This window comes from Ostrea edulis, chromosome 6 (assembly GCF_947568905.1).
Source record: "Ostrea edulis chromosome 6, xbOstEdul1.1, whole genome shotgun sequence".
Lineage (NCBI taxonomy): Eukaryota > Metazoa > Mollusca > Bivalvia > Ostreida > Ostreidae > Ostrea > Ostrea edulis.
In genome coordinates, this window is record NC_079169.1 from 85152337 (window position 1) to 85163414 (window position 11078).

An 11078-nucleotide genomic window follows, 5' to 3' on the forward strand; every position below is an offset into this window, starting at 1 on the left:
AAAAAGGGAGTGGATCAAACTCAAAGGGAGTTTGGGTCCGTCAGGTGCCCTGTGGCTGTTTTTTGATAATTTGAAAATAAACTTGAAATTTTGGCACACACTCATATAAATCATCAATTTTACCTCAAAATAATAATGATGATATTAATAATAAAAAAGATTTTACAGTAACATATAAAATATAAATCGGATTACCAAAGAGATACACGAACGACTTAACAACATAAAAGGACATTTCGACACCTTTGTTGTACGACCTGATTTTTATTTACAAAAAATCGGAAATGGCGAAACATGATTGTGAATCAACAGTTGTTTGTGTAAAAAATAAATGGGAGCGAGGAACGTAGATCCAATACGTGTGAGTATGCAAAATGGAATTTAAAGATATGGGTTGATTTTTTTACCATGGTATTTGTGTCAGCATCTTTAGTGATTGCAATATATAAACGTGTCGTCACTTCGTTCTACGTGTTGCCTCTCGGTTTTCACTTTATTAAACGTCCGCATTTGTTTCTATTTATAAATCATACAACATAGTCGTTCCATGGAAATTGCGCCACATGAAAACATGTAGACGAATTTTAGAATTGATTTACGGCGAAGATTAGGTTTATCAGTCTGGGAGATTCTCGGTTTGGCAGGCGACTGAAATGGTTTTATCCTATACTGAGTTGTAAAAGCATGTAAAGTGTTTTAAAAAGTAAAAGAATCTGGAATCTAGATACTAACGTAGTTATATAAGTGTACAATAAATTTCGGAAGTTCCCTATGATAATTTTTTACATTCATTAAACATTGTGAAATTACACTGTACAAGCGATATTGATGACATGAAATTTAATCATTAATTTCTCAATTCTATCTTGAAGTAGAAACTCTGGATAAACTTTGCTCAGTATTGAGTTAATTTCCATTAACTAATACAGATGCAAAAACTATATTTCAATATTCCCTGAAATTTCACCCTTGATTTAATATCAATAACTTGATGTGCCATTTCTATTTATTATCTTATGGGCGTTGGTGTATTTTTTTTCCTGCTGGATTACATGAATTACATCCCTGTTCATAATTAGATCTTTGATTCAAGAATCACAACATGTAAACTAAATGATTATAGTGAGGGTAAAGATCCCTTTCATCAATGTGTGAATTTATGAATATATGTAAATAAATCAGTAATTGGAGGTCATATTTTTGCACATTAATGTAACTTCTGTGTTCTTTATATTTCACTTTCAAAGTCAACTCATTATTCCATTCTTCTATAAATTCAGTTGAGTACACTTATATGGAATTTTGGTAACAGGATTTAGTCGACATGGAGATGCGATTTCAGAACCAGATGATGAATGTTTGGAGGAGACATCGCATACGCCATGCACAAGATATTTTTCCAGTTCGTCCAGCAGAACCAGGAAAGCCGCGTTATGAAAGGGTCATGGTGGATGGTGATGTTGTAAGGTACAGTCATCCATCATGTTTTGAGTGTGTCAATATATTTTTTTTAAAGCTTGCATTACTAGTTAAAGGTGAAAAAGATAGGGATTCATATAACATGTACTTATCTTCATATTTGTTGCTCAGAAAAAAAGCTGATGATGAGATAAATATAAATTGAAAATACACTTAGAATGAACCTTAACATAACTATTTATTATTTGATGTGATTTTTGTAAATTTTCAGCTATCTAGCAAACCCACACAATCAAGTGGGAATATACATTGCCTCTGATCCCCTATCCTCAGAAGATTATTATTTTGAAGTTGAAATCCTAGACAGTGGAAACTTAGCAACTATAGGTGAGAGCTCTATCGCATGTTTCTATATAGCATGTTTCTATATAGCATGTTTCTATATAGCATGTTTCTATATAGCATGTTTCTATATAGCATGTTTCTATATAGCATGTTTCTATATAGCATGTTTCTATATAGCATGTTTCTATATAGCGCATGTTTCTATATAGCATGTTTCTATATAGCATGTTTCTATATAGCATGTTTCTATATAGCATGTTTCTATATAGCATGTTTCTATATAGCATGTTTCTATATAGCATGTTTCTATATAGCATGTTTCTATATAGCGCATGTTTCTATATAGCATGTTTCTATATAGCATGTTTCTATATAGCATGTTTCTATATAGCATGTTTCTATATAGCATGTTTCTATATAGCATGTTTCTATATAGGTTTCATAAGGAGTATAAAGTGTATCATGCATTTATATTTGTCAGAGAGAGAGAGAGAGAGAGAGAGAGAGCAAAAAAAATTCTAATCTTAAATTCATTGTTACACGTGCAGGTGTTGGTCTGGTACCTCAGAGGTATCCAACAGACTCCCAGCCTGGGTGGAGAGCCTTCTCTGTGGGTTACCATGCAGATGATGGAAAGTAAGTTGACATAATGTAATCAGCTGATATAGAGAATATGTTTCACCTGTGTTGTCATTGATAGAAAACAGGAATTTTCATTGGATGTTAAAGACATGAGGAGTAATTTTCATGGTATGATTGAAGGAACCAAGAATGACAAAATCTATTTTAAGACCTTGGCAGCAAACCAGAATTATTTCGGAATTTACCCCAAACCATGAAATTTTAATAATGAATAAAGATTTTCATATTTGAGCTCAATATTTTATTAGTGCTTTTGCTTCACCCCCAAAGTCGCTAAAATTTTAATCCTGCTAAAATAATTGCATGGACAGTAAGTGAAACTATGTTTTGGCTTTTTCAGATTGTACAAAGCCAATGGATTTGGTAAACCTTTTGGTCCCAAGTCCCAGGCTGGGGATAGAATAGGTTGTGGAATCAAATTTCCAAAGCCCAATGCTGACCAGGAAAACCCCGCAGCTCAGAACATGGCCAAGGTCTTCTTCACACACAATGGGAAAGAGGTATCAAATTTTCATTCCTGAGTGAGATTTCATGATTTGACTTAAGGAGGTATGCTACACCAGAGAAATTTGATATGGATGAAAAGTATAGGATATGTACAACAATATTTTGTAATAGAAAATTTTCAAATTTACTTGATTTAGTCAAAAATTGCAGTTTTAGTTGAAAGCAATCTAAAAAAAAAAAAAAACCCTACTGGAATTGAACCTGCGATCTACAGATCAGCAGATGGTGTTCTAACCTACTGAGCTACTCAGCTAGGCAATAAGATTTTGAAATGAATAGACAAATATTGCTGATGTTTATATTTTCATCCATGTTTTAAAAGGAAGTCAGCCATTGTGAGGATGTAGAGTACCTCCTTAAGTAAAAAGTGTTCACTTGGACATGTATTAATGATAATAGATCTAGAAGTATGAAATTGTGCATGCTTCTTTTTAGCATATGGTGAAACTTGTGTGAAGCAATGCAATAAGTATAAACATTTTCCATGATTTCAATGTTAGATGTATACATGTATCAACTTTATGGATGTTGTTGATAACTTGTATATTTACAATATTAGAGGTGTACATGTATGAACTTTATGAATGTTTGTGATTTATATTTAAAATTTTAGGTTGGCATTGTCATGACAATGTTACCACCAGACGGGAACCTCTACCCCGCAGTAGGTATGCACTCCGAGGGAGAGGAGGTCAAGGTCATGCTTGACGCAGAGTGGCACTACGAGGATCTGGAGTTAATGGCGGTGGATGATGGGGAGGATGATTGGTCTCGTCTCCATGATGTCAAACTCAACGGCACGGTAAGGCCCTACCTTGAAAGGTTTTCAGATGGAAGTGCTGATAGTGGCACTGTAAGGCCCAAACTTTACACATAATCAGATGCAGGTGCTGGCATCGCCGCGAACCACGGCTGAAATGTATGCTCCTCTCCCCTTTCATCTGTGGCTCTCTGCATGCCAATTTCTTCGTTTTCATAAATATGCTGTGGCTTGCGACGATGAGGTGCTGGTAGATAAGTGGTTATTGGTAGTCACTTGGACAGAGGCAATAAATTTATCTACAGAAAACATGCAAATAAATTCAGTTACATACTTTTAAATGTACCTATATAGATTAGTACAATCTGACTGAATAATTACAAATGAGTGCTACTATGTTATATGATAATGGATAAATAGAAATCATGATTTAACGTAAGCTATGCATTATCGCTCTCGTGATGTTGTGAATCTGCATACAGTTATGATATCATGATGGACTATATAATTGTGTATACACCTGTAGGCTCTACCTTACCTGAAGCAGTAGCACTCGAATGCCTTATCTTGTTTATACAATGAAATGCTTTCTACGACTTCACAGATGTTGGAGTATTCTGGCAGAGGAAAAAGCATCCATGATGTAGGACTAGCTCAGGCCAGGTTTCCTCTAGATACCACGAATCATTACTACGAAATCGAAATTGTTGACCCTGGAGAAAACTGTTATATTGCTATAGGAATTGCTAGAAGGGTAAGTGTTCATCGTGTTCAACAGTTCTTAGAATTAGACTTAGAGAAAATCTAATGGGGCATTCATGCAGGAAAGTGAACCAAGCTTAAGAATTCATGCATATGCAGAAAAACTAACAGTCTTTTTTTCTTATTAATAGAATTATCCGAAAAATCGACATCCTGGGTGGAACAAAGGCTCAGTAGCTTATCATGCAGGCGAGTATGCTCCCTTCTGTTTGTATCTGTATCCATGTCAAGATCCTTCATAATATAGCCCTCACATCTTGGGAATTTTTTTTGGATATTTTCAAATTCATATACATCACAAATCCTTTACGAAAAAAAATTCTAAAAAATCAAAAGGTATGTACATATTTATTCTCATCAATGTCAGATTTTATAGTAGAGGTAAATTTCAATGACAAGTAAGATTTTAAACCAAAAGACCATGATGTATCACAATATTATGAAATACCAATAGAAAACAGAAACAAAAATATGATTATTACATGCCTGTATATGTGTGCAAATATTCAAATATAAATATACAAAAAATCATTTTAATATCAGAAGGGTCTTCATTGAAATAAGTGTAAGAATGACAAATGTAAAGCAATAACAATGTAGACATGATTTATATGTATTTACATTTTAGAATATTTCCATGCCAAGATCATCTTCAAAGCTAAATAAAGAGGGGTTTCAGATTTACTTTATTTTTGGTTATTTTCTTGTGTTGCTTTTGTAGATGATGGTAAAATATTTGTTGGCTCTGGGGTGGGTGAGCCATTTGGTCCCAAATGTCATAAAGGTAATATACAGAAATACAGCAATACATAATAGAACATTTATTCATCTTTGTCTTGAAATATACATTTTTTTTTGTGAAGTCATTTAATTGTTTCTGTTAACAGTTTATTAACTTTCTATGCAGATTTTAAACTTCAGTTTTAGTCATATACATGTACAGTAAAATATGCCTACAGCAAAGTGATGGAGACTAAATATTTTGATTCATTATGAACACATTTTGTTACATTATCCAATAAGTTCATATTATGTTTTAAAACTACAGAGAATGAAAATAACTTTGCTGTAATATGAATTAATTTTAAGCATTTTTGTTGTAACCATGTTTTACTGTACATGCAGTGTACCACATAACATAATGTGCAGCTTTTATGATGTTCATAAGGAAAATACATTGTATTTGCTACTGCAACCTCACTTTGAAAGATAAAAAATGTGAAATAGAAGTTTGAGTCCATCTCTAGTCATTTGTATTTCTCAAGATAACTGTGTACAGTATAGAATACCGTATATAATGGGTATTTTCTGCAGTTGTCCATTTTTGCAGATGGGAAAAATCCACAAAAATTACAATCGTAAAATATATATATCATATGCTCATAGGTACATGTAGGTATAATGAAACCACAGAAATTGGAAACGCATGATATAATTTGCTACTATTTACAGATCATATTGCAAAAATTTCTAAGCACAGAAAATACCCGTAATACGGTATGTTGATAAGCTTTTAAAAAGAAATCTCGGGCATTTCATCATTCTCATTCGATTGCAGGTGATATCATGGGTTGTGGAATCCTGTTCCCTAATGACTATGACAGTGAAGCAGACAGCGATCAGTCTCCGGATGATCCGGATGTCAGTAATCGAGAACTGGATCTGGATGAATATCCCTCAGACTCGGACTCCGAGGATGAGAACATGTGGTGGAGACACGGCAACGATGAACAGGGAACCAAAGTACAGGTAGGACTCTCGAGTTTAAGTGGTTTTACAGGTAGGACTCGTGTGTTGTGCGTTCAGTCATTTGTATTGTCCATTTTATTGTGTTAGAGTGTATATTATCACTAATGAACATTATATCTTTGAAGCCCTCAGTGATGGTGACTTAGATAGCATGGATGTACATGCAGCTATAGAACTCTGTTGTTTATAAGTTGCCTACTATAGAATATGATCTAAATGTTTCTACAAACTTGATTTCTTGATTTCCAGGTATTTTTCACAAGAAATGGAAAAATCGTAGGTACGAAACAGGTTTCTATACCAAAAGGTGGATTTTTCCCGACAGTTGGAATGCTTAGTAGCTGTGAAAAGGTGCGAGTGGACTTGCATCCTTTGACAGGATGACCTATGTAATCTTTAGGCTTTTTCCCTACAAGTATTTCATAGTTGATATATTCCAATAGCTTAAGTAAGTCCCACAGAACACAATGCAATGGAAACTTGACACTTTTGCCAACCTTTGTTCACGGAATACTGGCAATATTCTGCACTCAGTGACAAGAAGGGAATTTTCATGGTTGGCAGTAGATTTGCCACGAATAAAGAGAAATCAGGATTTTGACCAAATTCAAAGGAAAAGTGTAGTTTTTCTGATCAAAACATGTTAGTATGTCTCAACTGACAAAGAGCTACATTCCGTACCATGGAGGGATAATTACAAAACAGGGTTTGGTTTTATATTTTGTCTGGAATTATGGTAAATTCAAGTTTAAACAATATCAACAATTCAGTATTTCTAATACAGGATAATGTTGGGGGGTGGGGGGTGGGGGGCTTAAAAAACCTGTAATTTGTGAACTCATAATGTTTGGTCATTATGCGAGTCTTTTGAAAGCTACTCATATTTTTTTTCTTAAGTAAGAATTGTATTGATCGGTTCATTCTTTCATTAGGAAGGGAAGGGCGACGGGGAGCGCTTACTTACTTTCTGCCCATTAAGCTCTCTGGCATGTAGGGCAGCAACGAAGTCTCTCCATCCCTGTCTGTCGGTTGCCTTCTTTTGCAGAGTTCCCCAGGTTTGATGGTAAGATTTCATATCTGCTTCTACTGTTTGTCTCCATGTTATCGTAGACCTTCCTCTCTTTCATTTCCCCTCAGGTGTCCAAAACAGGGCTGTTCTTGAGATGTTATCATGGTCTTTACGAAGGACATGGCCTATCCATTTCCATCGTCTCTTTGTTATGATCATGGCCATGTTTTCTTGTTGACATCTGTTGAGAAGGTCTTCATTTGATATCTTCTGTGGCCAGAAGATTCTTAAGACGGTGAGCGCAGTGGAATTTTTTTTATTCAATTTTTTTTTTTAATTTCACATTTGAATTGCACTATTGCCTGAATAATATTGAATAAGCACACATTTAAGACTGTGCCACACTTTGTGCCAAAAAGTGCCATCCAATTTTTGTTTTGTTTTCAAAATCCATGTTAGCTTTTGCTAAAACAGGCATAGTGTGTGCAGGATGTCTGTTTGTTCTTCAACTGATTTCGAGTGATAATGAATTTTTGATTGAGTATAAAGTGGTAAGTGTTTTAAACATGTTTTAAACATTGAGATGGATATCCAGGGACTGTTCCATTGAGTATGTTAACTTTCATTTTGAAGCAGTCTTTACTACAAAATCCAACATATCGGGAACAGTAGCACTGCAGATATCAATGATATCAAGATGGACTTGATACTAAATGAGCTGTGATATCCCTATTACATATTTTATTAACATGTTTGTAGTTTTTTGAAAGAGCGGACTCATTTCTGAATTTATATCCCATTTGATTGAAACAGGTTTGAATGTATTATGCATTTTTTTGGTTGTTCTTGAGGTAATGAAATATTTTTGTCTTAGCTGTCCTGTTTTTATCATGTTTTTGTGTTACTGATGATTTTTTTGGTAACAAATACGAATGTTGTTGAATACAGTTTGAAAGGTGACGTTTTGCTGTTCTTCTGTCACTACAGTGAATTATTTTTATTTTTTTTTGTTCATTGACACACAAGGTTAGGATAGATCTTAAGGGTAATTGGTATACTGGCATGATGAAACATATTATCATCTATTGGAAAAAAAGATATATTTCCTTCAATTACAGGCTTTCAAATGGGCCCTTATTTTTCTACAACAGCCCTTATTTGAGCTTTAGAATCCTAAAAAAGCCCTAATTTTTTGTTAAAATTCCTACATTTTCAAATTTTGAAAGTTTAAATAAATTTGACATAAAGTAAGTGTTGGAATTTATTAAATTTAGTCTTAGTATACTTTCAGAAAATGAATATGTTGATTAAATGTACATCTCAGAAGACATCTTGATGGTTATCAGCTATATTCAGCATTGATTGTGAGCCATGGGAGTCCACCTGGTTTGTGCTGAATATGGCTGTTGATGACCACTGGTATGATATTCTGAGTGGGTAGTTAGTTTTTGTATTATTGTTCTTGCAAATGGTGAGTAAAACATTTTTTCTTTCCTATTGATTTGTAAATTTAACCCTTATTTTTGTCTAAAAAGCCCTAAAAAAGGCCCTTATTTTTTGATAATTTTGCCCTAAAAACGGCCCTTATTTTTTGCAAAATGTCACTTGAAAGCCTGCAATTATTTTGGGACAAATACCTCTACTTTTTATACCGATTGATTGCTGATACATATACCGGTATGATAATTTAATTTATAGAATAAGTAATCTAGGTCCTTCCTATTAATTACACTTCCTGTTAGTTATACTTTCTGTTGTTAAACACAGATTTTATTAGACTCCTATTAGGAAGTGGAATTAACATTCTCATGCATGTATTTTGAGTTGCCAATTGACATAAACAGGGTTAGTATCCCCTAGCAACAGAATTAGCTGGGACAATGTTGTGTTTGTATGTGAGGGTGAGAGCTTACATAATGCTGATAGAAAAATTATCTCCGATATTTTCAGAAGAGATCTGATTTGCAATTTACCGTACTCCATATTTAAAAACTTTAGGGCTGAAGTAAAACTGCTAGTTCTACAGTTGAGCTTTGGTGTCTGGAACATCGATATCTCGAATGCCATGGATATGTCAAAGTGATTCAGAAGTCCCAACCATTTATTCTTTAAGTATTTTACCCTCGATATCTCGAATGCCATGGATATGTCAAAGTGATTCAGAAGTCCCAACCATTTATTCTTTAAGTATTTTACCCTCGATATCTCGAATCCATGGACATCTCAAAGTTTTTCTTGGTCCCGTCGAGTTTGAGATAATGAGGTTTGACTGTAGTGAAAATATCTACCCATTGTCATATACAACAGAAATGTAAAGTCAAAAAAGTGAAATAGAAGTGTTTAAAAAGTCATGATTATGCCTAATTGTGCATCGGCTTCAACTACTCTTAAGTTTTCAGTTTGCTAAACTATATTCTTTATTGTGCACATTTTAAGTCAAATTCTTGTTTACTCTTTACTGTCAGATTGTGTCATATTTGTGCATATATCAGTTCACATTGGTCTATAATATGATATGTGTAAATAAAAGTTACAAAACCTTGCATTGATGATTCGGAAAAAACAACTGAAAAAAACCCCAAAAACTTAAAAAACAAGCAGCCTGGCAGTATAAGATGCGAGTCTAGGTTATTTATTGGGGTTTTATTTGACGGCTTTCTCTAAACGAATGATGGAGAAGAATGTGATGGGTATTTGTAGGTATGATAATTTTCAGTTTTGACTTGCATGTACCAGTATGCAGGGTATACTCATTACCCAGTGTGAGTGGCATTGTTTCTGTTGTGTCTTGTTGTTACACATAATTTGTTGTTTGTTTCCACAAATATGTATATTATCGAAAAATAGTATTTTTCTAATTCAAATATTGTTAGTGTTTTGTGTTAGATTTTTAAATTTGAAAACAAAAATTTATATACATTATATATATGTAATAGAATTAAATAAATGGTGTAAGAATGTCCAGAAAATACACATTTTCATTATATATATATGTGTTATAAAAATAAATAAATGGTGTAAGAATGGCAAGAAAATAAACAGTTTCATTAGAAATCGTGTTATGGAGGACCAGGCCTCATTCCTTGCAATTTGTTAATTTTATAACTATAGTTGAACTTCGTTATCTTGAACATCAATATGTCGAAAACCATGTATATGTCAAAAACCATGGATATGGCGAAGTAAGTTGGAAGTCCCAACTACATTTTTAAATGTATTTTAACCCAAACATCTCAGATATTTTGGAAGTTTTTTCTCTGCCCCGTTGAGTTTGTTGAGATAACGAGGTTTGACTGTAATTGATTAAAAAACAATGAACTAGGATTGAATTTTTGGCTGTTACATGTATGCTAATGATAAAATGACCGCTCTGCTGATTAATGAGCCTTGGATTTGATGTCTCAAATATAATTTACAGTAATACCTTATGATCATGTATCAGGCAAAAAAGTGGGTTTTTCCCTCTTAAATAAACGCTATATTTTAGAATTGATAATGATTTTAAATCATTTTTGGTTGATGTTACCTCTGGTATTCTACAAGATTTAGAGATCATCTACTATATAGTACAAGATTATGTAACACCAATAATTATCATGTGGGTTTGTTGAAGTTAGAAATATAAGGTACCATCGTATCATTCTCAGTTTAAGTTCATCATTTACTTGTTTTATATGATGGCAGTTTGGATCAATGTGTAATTTTATTATGAGACTTCATTACATGTACAGTATTATATATATTATTTATTCATGTTATATGTATCCCTTTTGTCGTGTGGAGACTGGAAGACTGAAGTTTATTGGGTAGCATGTTCAAAGATGTCATACAAGTTACGGTTGTTATGCCATTTGAAGTGAATAAAATGCTTCCTGCTTTTTGGAA

At 33.6% G+C, this 11078-nt stretch overlaps 1 protein-coding gene across 2 annotated transcripts; it reads left to right on the forward strand.

The window, feature by feature from the left end:
- The first annotated feature begins 243 nt into the window (after positions 1-243).
- LOC125646297 (SPRY domain-containing protein 3-like) lies at positions 244-11078 on the forward strand. 2 transcript variants are annotated; one of them, XM_048872527.2, is made up of 11 exons: positions 244-361; positions 1313-1467; positions 1691-1806; positions 2313-2400; positions 2747-2906; positions 3527-3715; positions 4278-4427; positions 4567-4624; positions 5157-5219; positions 5994-6184; positions 6434-11078. In XM_048872527.2, exons 1-11 carry the CDS (start codon positions 332-334, stop codon positions 6566-6568), a joined length of 1335 nt encoding a protein of 444 aa, XP_048728484.1. In that variant the 5' UTR covers positions 244-331; the 3' UTR covers positions 6569-11078. The 2 variants fall into 2 exon arrangements, with proteins under 2 accessions (XP_048728484.1, XP_048728485.1); XM_048872528.2 differs by lacking the exon at positions 244-361 and adding an exon at positions 518-656.

Coding starts and splice junctions, on each gene's coding strand:
- LOC125646297 (XM_048872527.2), top strand. CDS start 332: ATGGGAGCGAGGAACGTAGATCCAATACGT. Junction 362..1,312: donor GGAACGTAGATCCAATACGT/GTGAGTATGCAA, acceptor TTTTGGTAACAG/GATTTAGTCGACATGGAGAT. Junction 5,220..5,993: donor TGGTCCCAAATGTCATAAAG/GTAATATACAGA, acceptor ATTCGATTGCAG/GTGATATCATGGGTTGTGGA.